Genomic DNA, 20,510 nt, shown 5'->3' with positions numbered 1-20,510 from the left:
GCAGACCTATGTTTTACGTGTTCGATTTCATTCTGTAGTTATTCACCAATTCGGTGTAGACATGTTTATCAATTATTCGCAAAAGTATGAATTATGCTGAATACGAAGGATGTTCTTATCCTAGGCAGATAACCTTAGCCGTATTTGACACAGCAATTTGGAATTTTGAATCATCAGTGATCTTCATCTTTGTTTGGCTTTCTTTTCTTTTTTGACCTTAGCGTCACTGATGAATCTTATGTAGACGAAACACGCGTATGGCGTATGATGTTATAACACCGGTATCTTTAATAACTATAAGCATGTCGTAATGTGTTATTGTATAGTTTAATTGTGTATTTTTCTGTCCTGTAAGTTCTTCCAATTATTTGTATTGTAGTCCTGTCATGTAATATTGTCATTTTAGTATTATAATCTCTGTTACATTGCCAACAAAGCGGAAGGTTTGGCAAGCCACAAAACCAGATTCAACCCACCGTTTGTTCGTTCTTAAAATGTTCTGTACGAAGTCAGGAAAATGGCAATGGGTGGGTGGGTATCAAGTAATCATGTGTATAATAAGTTAAATCAATAGTCTGACCGTATATCAATATAAATCCTTGAAGAAAGCGTTTGCAATATTTGTGATGGGAGTGCAAGAGCAGTTAATTTATATGTAGTGTAATAAATTTAGACATGCGCGTCAGCTTTGACCTGCTAATGAACTATTGCTGGTCTTCCTCTGATAACGCGATTTAATGGTCGAGCCCTTTAAATCGAATTATAAGAGATAACACATGTTAATATATATTTATTGGCGAAGTAAGATCACGGCTTCTGTCGGTTACCAACCCATGAACAAAGGGTCTTTGGGTAACCGTAAATTAAAATTATAAATCAAATCTTCAAAATATAATAGATAATTAAAATTGAAATAAAACTAAAATGTAATGAAATTATGAATTAATAGTGTGCTGAATTGAACCCTGGCAACATATGTCCAAAATCAACACGAAAAACTACGTTTGAAGTGTAAATGAAGAAATGGATTAATGTTCTAAATTAAATAATAATAAATCAAGTTTATCGGTACTGGTGCAGCCTATAAAATCCGCCACTAAACAAATTCGAAATTTTCTGTCATAACAGAATGTTTCGAAAATTGTTACCGCCAACCAGTACTATGAAGGTGATTTATTCGAAAATAAAAAAACCTGTATGTTAAAGAATCTGACCGCCGTAACTAAAAGCTAACAGATTCCCGAAGCCATGGACCTACTTCGCCGTTTTGTATGTGAAAATTTTATAATGTCAAATAAACCTTGCTGTAACCTATACAAAAACAAATTATTTCCGATATCTGATAAATGAACACCGTCTAAAAATAAATCTGGATTGTCTTCAAATATTTCTGGATATCTAATATAAGCACCGCCATGTTTGATGATATATGTAGCTACTAAACTATTTAATCTAGCTTTAGTTCTATTCAAAGATCTATGTACAATCTCATTCCTGTATTTCAATCTGGGTAAAATTTGAGACCAAACAAATTTCGACTTTGGTAGTAAGACCCGAAGGCAATCAATTACTTTTAAAATATCGTGTCCTAATACACATGACACTTTTTGTCCGATATCATTTCCACCACAGTGAAATACTAATACTTGCGGGGGTTCTTCAAATGTAAGCACATGTTTGACTTTGGGTATTATCTCACAAATCCTCATTCCACTTTTTCCTTGCCACCATATTTTAGATTTTATTCGTTCCAAACCTAAATTTACACCATCGACAGACTTTCTAGCATGTACAAATGCATGTTTGATGATTGAAGAACCCACCAACCAAACACTCTTTTGTTGACCTGAAAGTCTTAAAGTGACGATCAGGCGAGTATTCAAATTTCAAATCAATTATGTACAATATATACAAACAAATAAATGATGACACATATTAAATTTGACTTGCTAACTTTAGCGTTGGTATTCTGATATATCTTTTATAAGCTTTTGATTCCAAACGACCAAAATCCTGAAATTCATCATCAGAAAACCCCATTTTCGAAGACTGAGATGCAGCTCCAATCCTAAAACTATGACTTTGAAAATTATCCGATTTTATATTCGCCACATTCAGAGCTTTCTTTAGAACAGCGTTAAACTGATAACGTGTAACATAGTTTCCACCGAAGTGTATGAATGCTTTGGGCCTGGCAATAAAATACTTCTTTAATAAATGAACAGGACATACATGATAATTAATTGAAGGTATAATTATTAAACTACCTTTGCCTAACTGATCAGTTTTTGAAAATTTAAGGTTGATAGAAACGTTATTTTCTGAAAAACTAAAATCATCTAACGACAAAGTGTGAGAATGTGCCAGTGATTTATTGACTACTAATTCCCCTATCCTGAAAAAACCAAAATACGCCAAACTAAACAACCCCGAAAACAATAAGGTCTCATACTGTGAGAGACATACAGATGGTAATAGTGAAATCAATTTATCTAAAATCTGTGGTGTAATTGGCAATCTTGAATCCACTCGTTTGTCAAGCCTTTCCATTCCAATTAACATTTTCTTAATTATAAAATTGTGAGTGTTATCAGTAATATTTAACATTTTACATTTAAAGGCTATACCAAAAATATAAGACTTGACAGTAGACGGAGCATAACCTCGCACAAGATAAATATGCTATAAAGTTACAGATAACATTAAGTGTGGGTGGCCAAACAATGGCATGTCCGTGTGAAGATCTAAATTGATAAAATGACCTGACAGCAGTTTCATAAGTGTCACTTGTGTTTGGTGAGATTGACGCCGTTAACAACTTGTTGGATTCAAATTTGAGATCACTTGAAGAAAAGACTGTGGGACCTTTTCTGGTTCTTGTAGCGCCTCTGGTGACATGCGACAAAACCGTGGCCACTGTTGACGAGAAATTGCATCCGCAATACAGTTTTTGTTTGATGTAATATGCATTGCTTTGAACTGGATATTATAAAACATAGCTTTTCAGACTAAAGGACGAAGAATATGCATTACCCTTCATGATCTAGACGTTTTAGAATTCAAGATATGAACAAGTGCTTTATTGTCAACGTGTAAGACAATTTTCTTATTCGCAAAGATCGCATACCACAAATGAAAGGCTAAAACAATAGGAAATAACTCTAAAAATGTAATGTCCTTTAATATATCGCAACCTAACCAATATGACGGCCAAGGAAAGAAAGCCCAATTAGGATGTAAATACGAAGCACATCCACCAAACGCACTCCCAGCACTATCAGTAAATAACTCCATATCAACATTTGATATCCAATCGGAATCGGGAAAATAAAATTTGCCATTAAAACAATCTAAAAATAACGACCACAGCCTTATGTCGTCCTTAATTGACGCAGTGAGCCTTATATGGTGCCGAGGATTTAATATTCCTGACATTGCATAATAAAAACGTCTGTTGAATGCCCTACCCGTAGGGATCACTCTCGAACAAAAATTCAAAATGCTTGTAAAAGACTGGAGAACACGTAATGTTGTTCTTTTTTTGCCTAACAAATTTGAAATTATTGTTTTCAATTTCAGTAATTTCTCTTTGGGAATTTTTACAGACATTTCAATTGTATTAATTTTAAGCCGCAAAAAAGTAAGAACATGAGTTGGACCGACGGTCTTGTCATGTGCCAAAGGAACTCCTAAGTGATCACATAAACAATCAAATTAACTCACCAGGTTAAGGCAAGTTGAATCAGTCCCCGGGCCTGCAAACAAAAAATCATCTAAGTAGTGTATAACACTTTCCGATCCCGTTTTGTCCTTAAAGATACATTCTAGAAATGTTGAGAAGTTCTCAAACGTTGCGCAAGACAGACTACAACCTTGAGGCAAACAGCGGTCCACGAAGTAAAAGTCCAAAAATTTGAAACCCAATAACTCGAAATCATCCGGGTTTACTGGTAAAAGCCTAAATGCCGAGCTGGTATCTTCTTTTCCAATTAGGACGAACTTTCCTTGGCTACCCACCCTATCTAGTGCATGGTCAAACGACGTACAAGTCACAGAACACAAGCCCTTATCGATATAATCATTTACGCTTAAACTGTGTGGGTATGATAAATGCTGTATAAGCCTCCAAGAACCATCCTTTTTAGGACATAAGCCAATCGGAGACAATCTTAGATTAAAAACTGGTATATTGTTAAATGGACCAGCTATTCTTCCCAAATTAATTTCTTTCAATAATTTTTTTGTAACTTCAACTTCATTGCCAAAAACAATGATTTTCTACAATCAGTAGTCATCCTAGGTCCAGTATAATTTAGACGAAAACCTTCCAAAAATCCCAAATATAATTCTGAAGCAACTGTTTTATTACTATAATTTTCCAGAAACTTGCAAAGAACATCAAATTTAATTGGCGTATTAGCGATTGAATGAACCGTGGAAAGCTGGTCGCTGGAATCTGACAGCTGCCCTTGGATTAGCACTCGAGACTCGTTGCGAACTGTTATTTGGTTGTCCAGCAGCGAATATAGGACCAAGCCTAAAATTAAAATTTGTCTGAGCACCATGAAATCGTGTACAGTTTACCGATGGGTGAATACCTGAACAACGTAAACAACTATGTGAATAATGACAGTTAGGCCTAGTACAGGATCCATTGTTATAATCATAACATTTATACGCATTAGTTATCTACTTGCCGACTTGTTTCTTTATTATTATGAGGCTGACTTCTTGCAGGAACTTCTTAGGAAGAAAGATAAGAAGTAGCAATATCCTTTAATCCTACTTTTCGCTACATAGATGATGTTCTTTCACTAAATAATTCAAAATTTGGTGACTATGTGGAACGCATCTATCCAATCGAGCTAGAGATAAAGGATACTACAGATACAGTTAAGTCGGCCTCATATCTTGACTAACATCTAGAAATTGACAATGAGGGTCGGTTGAAAACAAAACTTTACGAAAAAAGAGATTCAGCTTTCCAATTGTGAACTTTCCATTTCTAAGTAGCAACATTCCAGCAGCACCTGCATACGGTATTCCCGTGCTTGCATTTCCTATCATGATTTTCTTGATAGAGGGTTGCTGCTCACAAGGAAGCTATTAAACCAAGAGTTCCAAATGGTGAAGTTGAAATCATCCCTTCGTAAATTTTACGGACGCCATCACGAGTTGGTTGACCGTTATGGAATAACCGTTTCACAAATGATATCGGATATGTTCCTTACGTCGTAACTACAATCCCCTTCCCTTTCATGAAAAAGTAAAATCACAAAAATACTGAACGTTAGAGGAAGATCAATTGGGAAAGTCCATAATCACATGGCAAAATCAAATAACAAAACGCATCAAAAACGAATGGACAAAAACTGTCATATTCCTGACTTGGTACAGGCATTTTCAAATGTAGAAAATGGTGGATTCAACCTGGTTCTATAGCGCTAACCCTCTCACTTTAATGACAGTCTCATCAATTTCTGATATTTTTACATTGATGCGATAAATAAACAGACACAATAAATATAATAGTCAAAATATGGGTACATCAGTCATCATCGTTTAACAATTTTAATAGGAACAATTTAACAGAACACAAAAACATCTACTATCTACGAACACATTTATTGATTTGAGTGTCTGACGTCAGAAAATTTTATACGTCACATAAATTTGTCGTTCAATGTGCGTACAAACAATTTTAAAATTTTCATGGGAATGTTAGCATACAGGGTTAAAAAATCAAAAGTATGTAAGAATAAATTTAAGAAATAGACCGAGATTTAAACTAGTCCAAAAGTTATCTATAGAATATATAAGAATCCAAAAATAGTTAATTCCACTACACGATTGAATGATTTTGACGTTTGTGGTTCAACGTATATTGTAATTCATAATAGAAATATATCATAATGACATATAATAGAACAATATCATACTGACGGGATCTTTTAAAGTACAGAGTCACTTTATAAGAACAAAAGAACAATACAAAAAGTCGCAAATACAAAACGAACCACAAACAAATGAAAACCAATACAAACACATTGACGAGATGTATAAGTACCGAGCCACGTGAAACGGATATCACATGAAACCATTCAACAGTAAAAGTAATATTAATAATAGAACAAAGACAAATGAAAGAACTATAAAACACGTTGTTAAGATGATAAACAACATCAGTACGAAGAATCTATACATCAAGACCATCGTGTATTATTTGAGAAGTTGATACGGAATATTTATCAACAAGGTCTTGGTACCTTCCGATAAATTTTTTTAAGAAAAGAACGAGACGTTCTTTGACATACCCCTGTTTCATCAACTTTCTACTCAGACACTGATGACGTATTACAAAGTCTGAGTAGGAGCTGTGACCTACCGAATTAGACTATTTACCGGATTTGTTATCACATAAGCAACACGACGGGTGCCACATGTGGAGCAGGATCTGCTTACCCTTCCGGAGCACCTGAGATCACCCCTAGTTTTTTAGTGGGGTTCGTGTTGTTTATTCTTTAGTTTTCTATGTTGTTTCGTGTGTGCTCTTGTTTGTTTGTCCTTTTCAGTTTTAGCCATGGCGCTGTCAGTTTGTTTTAGATTTATGAGTTTGACTGTCCCTTTGGTATCTTTCGTCCCTCTTTTACAGGGTTTAGATTAAATTGTGTGTTATCATCATACATGAAGAGTAACCAAAGCTCTAAATCAACTGTTCCCCAGTTACAAGACGGCATTCTTATTTTTTTTAAACGGAATTGCTCGTCATACCTCTTCCAGCCTAAACCGGGAACCCTACTAGCTCCCAGTCGTATGCTACTCATGTGTTTCAGAAGCCCTCTTGCCTCTCCCAAATGACTTGACAGGTCAATGAAAACCAGGAATGCATCAGTCCACTGACCAATACTATTAATCTTTACTGTTGATGCTTTTGGTTTAGATTGTAGAACACCATCTTTAATTATTAAAGTATTAGAATTATCATCAATAGGTACTGGGTTCGACAATAAACAATCCAGATCAATATATTCACCATTTAAGATTTTGTGTCTGATATTGCAAGAAACATTATCACCCAAATCATTGCTAATGCTGGCAATTTCATGTACAGAATTAACATTAGATTCAAAATTTTGAAATGTACCTTATTCATTGATGTTTTGTGAATACGACTCTTCATTATTCGGTAAATCCACTGAACTGTTAAACGTGGTAGATGGTCCTGATGCATTAGATGTTGTCATTTGCGTCTGTGGCGGCACTACATCATGTTCTGTTTGAGTCAGTGCAGCTGTCCTGTCATTATCATTAACACGGCTGTTCTCCTTCTTTTAACTCCTTTTCCCCTCGCGACAGTTTTTCCCCTAGGCATCACTAACCTTCCTATAAATAAAATAAAAAATAGTTACCAATCTTAAAATATATGTTTAACTAAATATAAAAGTAAACATGAAATAAACAACGCGATATTTATGATGGAAAAGAATTCATGATAAATCAATTAATCAAATGTCAATTTAAAGCATTTACCAAATATTTCTTAACGGAAGCCTAGTTAAGTATAATTCTCTTAAATAATTTGCAACATCAAATAACAATTAGCTGTACCATGTATTATTGTATTGTCTAGCCATATAGATGACTCTCGGCGTGCATCGTAAATTTAGTATAAATTACATACATCATAGGAAGTAATCAGAATAATCTGCATAACAGAATGCAATTAGCATGGATAGCATCATTATTAGATGCCTCAATAAAAGACAAAGCAATAATGTGAATGAAACTAAAATTAAATTAAATTAAACATCATAATTTGTTATATAGACATATAGTAAACATTAACAAATAAAATCGATTGAATATATTAAAATTAATATCAAGTAATCATGTGTATAATAAGTTAAATCAATAGTCTGGCCTTAGATCAATATAAATCCTTGAAGATAGCGTTTGCAATATTTGTGATGAGAGTGCAAGAGCAGTTAATTTATATATGTAGTGTAATAAATTTAGACATGCGCGTCTGCTTTGACCTGCTAATGAACTATTGCTGGTATTCCTCTGATAACGAGATTTAATGGTCGAGCCCTTTAAATCGAATTATAGTTCGATTCTGTGCGTGTTACATTGTCGTTTGGTTTTTGTCGCACTTTTTCTGTTGTTTTATTGTTTCCCTCTTGTATTTGATGTGTTTCCGTTAGTTCTAGTTTGTACACTGGATTTTTTTTTCTGAATCGATTATGAATTTCGAAAATCGGTATACTACTGTTGCTTTTATTTATTTGATCTTTAAAACGCATATCTCGACAAATACGACGGTCATATACAAACAAAGTTATGGTAATGAGGGAAAAGTCTAGAGACATGGGATTGCTGAAATTATCTTTACGAATAATCGGTTACATAACAAAAGTTAAATTATTTCTTTAAAAAATATTTTACTGAATCATTTTTTCTGGTTCGATATTTACATGCTTTAACATAATAAAAACCAAAAACGCTTTTGTAACATATTCACTAATAATTCTTATACACCTTTTTTTGAACGATTTAAAAAGTGACAAGAATGCGGACAAATGAGCTTTTATTTGTATTTATTCATATTTTATTTTCCCTTTAAAATAGTTTTGCTGATTTAGTAAAGTGACAATCCCTTTAAAAAGAAATTATTTTCTAACCGGAACTTAAAGGTATTTTGATAAGATATTGCATAGGTTATATTTTATTATAGTTAGAGTCCTTTAAATTAGTATCTGATTCATGTCTGATAACCAGGTAATACAATTTGTCTTTACGTTTTTAAACGCTGACAAGGAAGTCATCTTTACCGAATATGTTAATTCAGACATTTTGTTGTTAAAATGTTCACAAGGAAGTTACATTTTTTTAGTAAATATATTAATACAATTTATATTTCTTCAATTAAATAGTTAACATATATTTTATGTTTAAATAATCTGTATTTACTCGGATAAGCATATTTTTATTTTTAAATCAATGTAACTATGTGTTTTCATATAATCTTCAATTACACGACTATGCATAGTTCTTTTTTTTTTATTAATGTATGTCACTAATGTATAATCAAAGGAATCAAACGGATCCACGATATACAACCTTAGAGAGAGAAAACCCCCAGTCCATCTTTATAACATATATATCTAATTGCATTAAATTACCTAATTTGGTATGACATATTTTGTTTTAGTTTGGTTTTCCACTTATGAACGTACTATTTTAGATTTAATATGCGTATTGTGTTACCTTTATTGTGAAAACAACCACAAGAGATCTTTCCGTGCTTGTTATTCACGGTGATTCATCATCACCAGATATAGGTACCCTTGGCCTGATTCACTACCCATAGTCTAAGAAAAACAGCATTACTGTACAATTACAAAAAGAGTACCTATATATATGTTGGTATATGAAGAGTTAAGTTGTTTTTCTTAGACAATGAACATAATACCAAATTAAGAGAAACTATATCCAGTGATGATACTGCAAATTGTTATTGGAAATCTAATATTAAACTTTGTTTCATTTGATAAGTTTCTGAAAACAATATGTTATGCGTCGATCTAAAGATAAATACTATAATTTATGTACTCTCGGTTCATCTTGATATTTGTGCAATTAAAAATAAAGGGGAAGATTTTTCTTTATTGTCATCATCAATATACATATATTCAAGAAATAATTTCTGGAGGTTGAGTTTATATTGATGTTACCACGGGTTTGCCCATAATACTCTACATCAAGCGATAGAGATAAAGTATAGTTCAAATCAATATAATACATGCCCCCATTATTTGTTTATATTCTAAAGGACAGGAACAGACATAATATTTGATCGAAGTGCTCACGGTGAATGGAATCAATTGTTGTTTCCTAATTTGAACACAGTGTTAATATTGACGAAATATCAGAGAAAATTAATAAATGACATGCATAAGACTTTAACAAAAACGGACAAAGACAAATTTGGATGGATATATAAATGATCATCTTACTCTTATTTTATGACATAGACTTTCACCATCCATTTAACCACCATGGTTATTTGTTCATGTTTTGAGGTCTCTCAGTTTCACATTTGTGCGTTGTCTTGTTGCTAAAACCACCACCAAACAATGGCTGCCATTACATGTTGACAATTCCATACCAGATGCTCCCGATTGTCCAACTGTTTTTATTCTGAAGCCATCGTTCAATGACATAATTTTAGGCGTTTGATCTCAGGTAAACATTTATAAAACGCATACGATGTTAGAGAAAGATTAAGACATCCGCATAAATCATGACGTTGTCAGTTTATGATAAGGTCACATGCAAACGAGAGGGAAAAAGCCGGGGAGTAAAACAAAATCAAATTGAGAATGGAAATGGGGAATGCGTCAAAGAGACAACAAACAACCCGACCATAGAACAGAGAACAGCAGAAGGTCACCAACAGGTCTTCACAAGACTATTTAGGGAAACAAATTTTACCCGTTTTTCGTCTATGATTGAGGGGCAGGGTTGAAGGAATTTCTGAATGGCTGGAGGGAGAAGGGAACTACCCATCCATCTCCTCATCAATTTATTCGTAGTTAACCATAATCGAGTATACAAAGCGTTGGAAGAACGTCAAATTAGAATCACGCTTGTCCTTTGTATTAACCGGTTAATAGGTTAGTCATTGACACTCAAATTGGAATAGAAATTAGTATTTTTACTTGTAGTTGTATATAGAAAAAGAAGATGTAGTATGATTGGCAATGAGACAACTCTGCACAAGAGACCAAATGACACACAAATTAACAGCTATATGTCACCGTACAATGAGCAAAGCCCATACCGCATAGTCAGCTATTAAAGGCCCCGAAATGACAATGGTAAACAAATCAAACGAGAAAACTAACGGCCTAATTTATGTACAAACAATTAACGAAAAACAAATATGTAATACATAAACAAACGACAACCACTAAATTACATCAGGTGGATACAAATAGAAATAAAACAGAGAGTGTACGTGGCCGGGTACTTATATATCCCAATAACAAAAAGACAATAATTTCAGATCTGAGAGTATGCTTTGTCTGACATAACGTTATACTACACATTCCGGTTATTGCAGAATAATGCCTCTCAATTTGAAACATTTGACGTCTTGAATTAAAAGTGAATAACTGCATGACGTCAGAAAATCATTCGTAGACATCAGTAGAACTTTTGAAGGTGATCGTTTTAAAAGTAAAACATAACATTTTAGTACCACAATATGCAATTGATGACAACGGCGAATGAATATTGAAAAACGTCTTTAGTATAAATTAATTATTTAAGCACATTGGCAATATTCCTTCACATAAAAATGTCTAAAGGGAATTGATATGTTTTACGTTAGCTGGCCTCTGTGAAGTCAACCAAAACGATTACTGTTACTATTGTTTGTATTTTAAAGAAAAAAACAATTATGATAAATCTATACTATTAAACGAGAATACCTCATTTTGTGTGACGCTTCTCTCCCTCCCACAATAAATTAATCATCATGTCTCTGTGTCCTATAGGTACTAAGTAGTGTCGCATTTGTCATCCATTCTTATGATTATTCAGTTTGGGTTATTTTGGGAGAAAAACAAAAATAAACTGCATCCGAATATTTTTCCGTCATTGGACCAAATTTTAAGTCAGAATAGACATCCGGTTTGCGTTTGTTCTGTTCTTTGTACATACCAAAGACTATGAATAACGTATATTCACTATCTTCTATCTTTTTCAAGTTTACTATTCACTGAAATGAAGAGTTTATAAAATAGGGAGGGTCTATATAATATGTCAATGACCGCCGTGAATCGATTAGTAAATTGAGAGTTGATAGTAAAAAGCAAATAAACTTTATTTATGGTAATGTATGTTATACAGATAAACGCTAACATTATTGAAATCAATAGAAAAAAAATTATCGGAGTTTTGGAAGAAACAAATTAGGAGCCGGGCTAGAAAAAACATTGTCATTGTCCCAAGGTACCTATAACTTTTAATAGTTTTTCTGAAATTCTTCAGTCATAAAATCTTTTACAAAAATTCATCGGGTTACTAAGTATATTAAATATATAGAGATGGTCTATATAATATATGAATGACCACCGTGGATTGATTAGTTAACTGAGAATTGATACTAAAAAACAAACACACTTTATTTAATGTAATGTATGTTAAAAACATACTAAACGTTTGTTCATATTGAAATAAATAGAAAACAAAAATTGGAAATTTTGGGGAAAAAGGAGAAGGGGTTGAAAATAATTTTCCTGTCCCCAAGTACCTATAACTTTTATTACCTTTCCTGAAACTCTCCAGTCATTAATTTGTTTTACAAAAATTCATCTTACAACACTACATACTTCCAACCACGCTCTGGATGCCCGCGATTTCGCGGGTGTGTTCTAGCATTTATCATCTTTGCTTAAAAGAATTTCAGTTTGGGTTATTTTGGGAGGAAAACGAACATATAGGCGTCCATAGACTTTTCCGTCATCGGACTGACTTTTTTAGGAATATAAAAGACTTCCGCTGCCCTTTAGGCCTGTTTTGAAATTAAACATAATTTGCATAAGTATTTGGGACAGAACAATTATTTTTTGCGTTTTTCTGTATACTATGATCATACATTTACTATAGATAAAGTGTATTTGCTATTTATATATATTATCAGTTCCAATAGTTTTCTATCCACGGCGGTCACTGAAATATTCTGTATACTACATACATATATATATACTATGAATAAATTGTATAAATTTGCTATAATTTAGTATAAATTTCAATGTTTACTGGGGTGACTTTTAATATATCAGTGACCGTTTTCTATAGTAATTATAGTATATATATATATATATATATATATGTATGTTCAAAGTATACAGAAAAACAAAGAATAAAATCGTTTTTTTTGGGGAAAAGGGGAGGGCAAAAAAAATGTGCCAAGTCCCCAAGTACCTTTGACTTTTGATACCTCTCCTGGAATTCTCCAGGTTTATTTTTTTTACAGTTTACATACCCTCTATTTCCCCGCTATTTCGCGGGTGTGTTCAAGTATTCTGTATTTCAATAAAGTTTAATTTTGTATGAACGCTTTTTCTTGCACCGTTTTAAACAAATTTTACTTTACATGCTATATCCGACACAACTGTGAATATATACAGATATTTGTTTTCCTTTCTATAGTACAGTAGTGATTTTATGTAATATATTGAACCATTGTTTTTTTTCCTTTTGATAAATAAAGGCAATACTAGTGTTCTGCTGTTCAATAATACGAATGTAGTATTGTTATTAAAACAAATAAAACTTTAAACCAGTTAGTGGTATCAATTTACTTACTGTGGAAATCCCCATACTTAATATTCAATGATCTGTGTCTTTTAAATGCGTATATCAGGTGGGTTGAGTGATTTTCTATATATTGATATACAAAACGTTTTATAAAGTAAGTAAACATTTACGTGATCATATTAATCTGAAAGAATTGTCAAAGGTATTACTTAACTTCTGTGATATACTATTGTAAGATGTGCTATTTCATTTTATTTATCTTTATTTTATTAATTATTGGTATTATTTTATTTATTTCCATGTATTAGATCAAGCTATTTTACAGTGGACGTGTAGGTGTTTACATCCTAGTTGTTGGTCTATGGTAGTTTTTTTCACATTACCAATGATACCACACCTTCATTATTTTGTATTTACGATTATGATACACGAATAAATTAAATATGTGTTACTTTAAAAGTTAACCACTATAATACTCACACAAAAAACCCAGATTTTTGTCTTTTTATAATTAAATTAAATGTCATTGAATACACGAAAATAGTTGAACACAACACAAAAATACTAAAAATAACTTTGTTTACAAATAAGAACAGACTGTAGTCGTGATTGATGAACCCGGGGTATGTTAAAGAACGTCTCATCCTTTTTCTAAAATATAATTCATCGGAAGATACTTCGACGTAGTTGCTAAATTATCCGTGTCAGCTTCACAAACAATACAGAATGGTCTTGAAGTACAGATTTAAGGTACTGTCGTTTTTTTTTTATCATCTTTATAACGTGTAAAAGTTTTATTTTATTTGACTTGTAATTCATTGCTTTTACTGTTTAGTCTGTTTGTTGATAATATCCATTTGAAGTGGTTGATTACTAAAACATCCCGTCATTGTGTAATTTTGCTATGGTAAAGTCTTTTGTTTTTGCGTTTGTGCTCTTTTCCTACGTTTTTTGTTTTTCTTTGATTATATATTTACTTGCTTTTATCATGTTTATAGAGATTAAAATTATAACACATTGTTGACTGCTATACCCCTACTTTTAACGTTTTACATATTATGTCTGTTTGGTTTCTTCACACATTGTTGTCAATACACAAATGTTATGCTGTTATTCAAGTGAGAGGATTAGCTTACTGTAAAATCAGGTATAATGTACCATTTTCTGCATGAGAAAATGCCTACACCCAGTCAGGAATATGACAGTTGTTATCAATTCGTTTGGTATGTTTGAGCTTTTGATTTCGCCATTTGAATTCAAACTTTCCATTTTTAATTTAATTTCATAATAATTGGAAGAGCAAATTATCTTCGAAGTTGAAGAGCAATTTATAATCAGATGTTTACAATGTTGGTTCTGAAATACAGACCGATACTTAGATCAATTCAGAAAAATATTCTTCTTTATAAATATATCGGGATATTTTTAATTCTAAAAATAGAAACAAAATGAGTAAAAGGTAAACCTACAAATCATTTTTAAAGTGATTGAAGGATGCACATTTATATAATATTCAAGATGTCACGAAAGTGGAATAACTATGGTATCTTAAATTGTTAATCGTTTTGTCCCCGAGGGTATCACCAGCCCAGTAGTCAGAACTTCGGTGTTGACATAAATATCAATTATGTGGTCATTTGTTATAAATTTCCGGTTCACAAAACATTTAATTTTATAAAAAAATAAGGCTTTTCTTAACCCAGGCATAGATTATCTTAGCCGTATTTGGCACAATATTTTGGAATTTTGGATCATCAATGTTCTTCAACTTATTACTTGTTTGGCTATATAACTTTTTTTTATCTGAGCGTCACTGATGAGTCTTATGTAGATTAAACGCGCGTCTGGCGTTCTGAATTATAATCCTGGTAACTTTGATTACTAATTCGACCTTTTAGCAGAAAGCGTTAACATTCATTATCACAAACACACAATTGATTGTTTCAACTATGATATGTATCTTTAGAAAAAAATCTTTATTGTAAAATCACCCAATGACACAAAAGATCATATAGATCACAAACAATGGAGCACTCTGACAAAAACAACCATACTAATCAACCAACAATGATCAACACCGGGTTCAGGTACTCTAAAAGGATACATGCAATAAATGAGGGGGTTAGTTAGTTTTACATGCGCATTAAACCATGATACCTAAAATAAGATCATGTATTGTAAGATTAATTAATGAATTTACCTCAATCAGGAACTCTCCAACCAAAACATTTGAAAGTCAAAGATGTGTAAGACTTAATCACGATATACTGAATGATAATGACAAAAACACCAATAAATAGAATTGCAGTTTCTTTACGATTTTGTAATTCATAAACGGAGAATCTAAGAAATAATTGGTTGAAACGAAACACTGACTACACTCATGGTCTAACTTGTATCGGCCAGTGGTAGTTAATGAAAATTAAAAAAAAAAACACGCACTTTTAAATTTCGGGCGTCAAAAGCGCTTTTAAAACATACAAAAACACATGCTAAGAAAGTTAAGAAACATGTTGACCACTAGCTTGACTGGGGGAAAAGCACACAAAAACTTGAAAGGATACAAATGTGTTAAACGAAAATTAGTTTAATTCAATATTCTTGATGTTGGTTATCGTCAAAGAGTTAACAAATCATATTCGATTTTTATGTTTTTGCTAAGATATTCTGGTCGTAATGGGCAAACTTTGGGTATTTTCAGCTTCGACCATTTATTTACCAATGGACAACATAAGATTAGTAACTTGTCAATGGACAAATTTAACAGCGCAAAGTAATTTGAGAGGAAAAAGAATAAAGCCTTCAATGATTATTTCCCAACATCGATACACCTCAACAATACGTATTATCTGTTCAGTATACCACGACAGACCAGTAATGCTTTTGTCTTCAAACTAACTAATTAAAAACAATCCTGTTGAAGACCAAATCCGTGTTGAACAAGACATGAAATTTATATTTATATAAAAACTACAAAATTTATTGTTTTAACAACGTGGTGAAAACGTTAGCTGAGATTATTTCAGCATTCGAATCAAATATGTGTAGGAGATAGTTGATGCCTTAAACAAAATGAAATGAAACAAAATAATACAAAACAATAACAACGAAAAAAAAAAGAAATGGGAATCCACGGAACGAAAAGAAACAAAACGAAATCATATCAAAATGAATCAGATATATTATAATAACGAAATGCAATTTATTAATTCTCTCCTATTTTTATTTAAAGCTATAAAATGAATTGTTACTAGTTATCAAAGGTAACAGGATTATTATTTAGTACGCCAGACGCGCGTTTCGTATAATGAGAAGTATTTTGAAAATAGTGGTAATGTCCAGACAGACATTATGATTTCAATTTTAGATACATGACTGTTTTGTAAAATAATTTCTTTTGGCTTTGAACAAGGTGACAGTAAACCATATTCATGTATGTCTGCAATCAAATGTAACCTAGGTTTTCACATAGATTAAAATGTGAAAAAAGATAGAGGAGTTATAAGTACGAATTATATAATTATGCAGTTATGATGGTTCTTGCATACCTCCGTTTTGTAGAATGGAGTCTCAATGATAAAACAATCATTAGGGTATAATAAATCTTTTTACCTTTTTTGACAGTAATTTGAAAAACAAGTCAGCGGCAATGATTCTTAACATCCTGTATCTACTCGCATTCAGTAAAGAGATTATAACGGGTATATATAATGTTACTTAGATGGATTATCCCTATATATTTTCTTATAACTAACAATCTGTCTGAATGCTTCAAAATGAGACAAATAGTGATTTACATATTTAGTTATTCGGTCGCTAAATATGTATTATAATAATTAATTGTAGATGTATTTTGTCAAATTAACTAAAGAATCTTTGGATTTAAATTTAGATCCGAAGGTGGATATAAATATGGTCTTCTTCCGACCGGCAGTAAAACTAACAAAGTAGGGCGTCTAGTTTGCTGTGTTTGCTATACAAGTACCCAGCCACCACCAGTCATAATGTAGACAATTCAATTTAAGCCTTGTTTTAGACAGTGCACTGATCTCTTATTAACTTGGAAAGGCCCGTTATTTGCATGTTGCAAGGCTAAATTTCTGTCCCTATGCAATATATCTTCATGTTTCAGTGACAGTCTAAATGTTCACGACCATTCACCTCGTCCATAACATGAAGGAAATATTTATATTGTGTATGTAAATATTCATATCAGATGCGGATCATTTGAACTAGATAGCTTTTGTTACTAAAAGTGTACTATGTATCATTAAAGTATAAAAAGAAAATGTTTGTGGAAAGTCATAAGAAAAGACGGGCATTGGAAATGATAAATGTTTCATGTTTTAAAAGGCAAGTGAAGATATCAACGACATAATCCAATTGTAATATTGTCACAAGTTCCGATGGTGATAGCTTATTTTAATTCTAGATAAGCGATTTATCATGGTGTTTTTCCTTGATAGAAGTTATTGTTAGCTAAGCAAACATCAATAAATCAATATTTAACAGATTAATTGGATTGTTTTTATCACTGTAGTAGATTTCTTATACTATAATTATCATTATCTTATATATTGACATTTCAAAATGTTATCAAAAATTCCACCTTCTGATAAAATCTTTGAAACATGGAGGTTACAACTAAATATTATAAACTTTAATGTGTCTTTAACTTAATAGTAAAAGAGGGACGAAAGTTACCAGAGGGACAGTCAAACTCATAGATCGGTAATAAACTGACAACGCCATGGCAAAAAAATCAAAAAAGAGAAACAGACAAATAAAAGTACACAAGAAACCAACATAAAAAAAACTAATGACTAAGCCATGCGAACCCTGTCAATAACAGAAGGGTAAGCAGATCCTGCTCCACATGTGGCACCCGTTGTGTTCCTCATGTTATTACAAATCCGGTAAATATTATAATTTGATAGTTCACATTCGTTGTGAAAAGGGACACAAGGAACATAATCGATATCATCTGTGAAACGGTTATTCCATAACGGTCAATAAACTGGTAATAGCGTCCGTAAAATTTACGAAGAGATGATTTCAACTTCATTATTTGGATCACTTGGTTTAATAGGTTCCTTGTGAGCAGCAACCCTTTATCTAGGAAATCAGAATAGGAAAGACAAGCCCGGGAAAATCGTATCAATTGGGAGATACATACCCCGTATACAGGCGCAACTGGAATGTTTCTACATAGAAATGAAAAGTTTACAATTGGGAAGCTGAAATCATCTCCATGTCGTAATTTTTTGTTCCAACCGACCCTCATTGTTACTTTCTAGTTGAAGTCAAGATATGAGGCAGACTTAAATGTATTCGTTGTATTCTTTATCTCTAGTTCGATGGAATAGATGCTTTCAATATAGTCACCAAATTTTAAATTATTTCGTAAGAGAACATCATCTATAAAGCGGAAAAAAAAGTTAAGGGATATTACTCTTATCTTTCTTCCTAGGAAGTTCATATATGATGTTCATTCTCAAATTATAGAAGTTGTTCTTGTGATTGTGTTAATATTTTATTTATACTATTAGGTTTATCGTGCAGTATTAACGAGTTTCAATGTGACGATGGAAACTGCATTGATAAAGATTTAAGATGTGACGCCGACTTTAATTGTGGTGACAATACAGACGAGTTAAATTGTAAGTAATATTAAATATTTATAATAATATGTTGGTACTGCTTACTAATTCAGGACTCCTTAAATAGTTTATATATTTTGTTGGCTATTTAATCTTGAAATAAAATAATCAGTATCATATAAACAGTACTATAAAAGAAATCTATTATTTTAGAGTATATTCCAGTCATATAGCATTAATTGAGTTGTAACAGTTGAACTTCAATTTTGTACTGTCGTTTCAATGATGTCCAAGTTTATGTAAATAGGATTGTATAAATGATGTTTAATGACGAAGTATTTAACTCATTTACTTAGCCAAAACTCGGGGGCCAGATACGTATGTTAGAAAAAAGAGTATCAGTAACCACAAGGCTCCGACCACGAGTACGTCGACACATCTTACTTATAATAGAGAAAACACCACAAGCGACATAAGTATCTACTTTATATATTAAATGTAACTTAACAATGGTATTTGTACGTATGAAGCGTCAACTTCATGTTATTTATACCTTTCAAGCGTCATTATAACATACATTGTACGTATGAAAGTGAAAATTATTAATTTGGATTGTCTTTCTTTTCCCAAAATTATTTTTAGACCGTTATTAAACAGGTGAAAACTTATGTATTACGAACTTAATCACTGACTGCATACGTAAGATGGTATGTCGGTGATTGTTTTTACAGATATATATACTTTTTTGACAGTAAGCCAAAATACGATTGTAATAGATAAAATGAAATATATCAGTATCTTTTAATTTAAGTTGACATTTTTCATACATTTTTAGCTCACCTGGCCGAAAGGCCAAGTGAGCTATTCTCATCACTTGGCGTCCGGCGTCCGGTGTCGTCCGTCGTCGTCCTGCGTTAACTTTTACAAAAATCTTCTCCTCTGAAACTACTGGGCCAAATTTAACCAAACTTGGCCACAATCATCATTGGGGTATCTAGTTTAAAAAATGTGTCCGGTGACCCGGCCAACCAACCAAGATGGCCGCCATGGCTAAAATAGAACATAGGGGTAAAATGCAGTTGGCTTATAACTCAAAAACCAAAGCATTTAGAGGAAATCTGACGAGGTAATATTGTTCATCAGGTCAAGATCTATCTGCCCTGAAATTTTCAGATGAATCGGACATTTCGTTGTTGGGTTGCTTCCCCTGAAATGGTAATTTTAAGGAAATTTTGCTGTTTTTGGTTATTATCTTGAATATTATTATAGATAGAGATAAACTGTAAACAGCAATAATGTTCAGCAAAGTACGATCTACAAATAAGTCAACATGACTAAAATGATCAGTTGACCACTTTAGGAGTTATTGCCCTTTATAGTCAATTTTTAACCATTTTTCGTAAATCTTAGTAATCTTTTAGAAAAATCTTCTCCTCTGAAACTACTGGGCCAAATTTAACCAAACTTGGCCATAATCATCATTGGTATATTTAGTTAAAAAAATGTGTCCGGTAACTCGGCCAACAAACCAAGATGGCCACCATGGCTAAAAATAGAACATGGGGGTAAAATGCAGTTTTT

At 32.4% G+C, this 20,510-nt stretch overlaps 1 protein-coding gene across 1 annotated transcript in view; it reads left to right on the top strand.

Moving 5' to 3' along the window:
- The first annotated feature begins 13,444 nt into the window (after positions 1 to 13,444).
- The window catches only part of LOC139528163 (uncharacterized), a 31,439-nt gene continuing 24,373 nt past the window's right edge, over positions 13,445 to 20,510 (top strand). Inside the window, exons 1-3 of the mRNA XM_071324023.1 lie at positions 13,445 to 13,483; positions 16,954 to 17,030; positions 18,879 to 18,989. Coding sequence (XP_071180124.1) covers positions 16,979 to 17,030; positions 18,879 to 18,989 — 163 coding nt within the window. The 5' untranslated portion in view covers positions 13,445 to 13,483; positions 16,954 to 16,978. The remainder of the gene's footprint in view (positions 13,484 to 16,953; positions 17,031 to 18,878; positions 18,990 to 20,510) is intronic.

The sequence above is a fragment of the Mytilus edulis genome, chromosome 6 (assembly GCF_963676685.1).
Source record: "Mytilus edulis chromosome 6, xbMytEdul2.2, whole genome shotgun sequence".
NCBI classification, from domain to species: Eukaryota; Metazoa; Mollusca; class Bivalvia; order Mytilida; family Mytilidae; genus Mytilus; species Mytilus edulis.
This window is presented reverse-complemented; position numbering and strand designations above follow the sequence as displayed.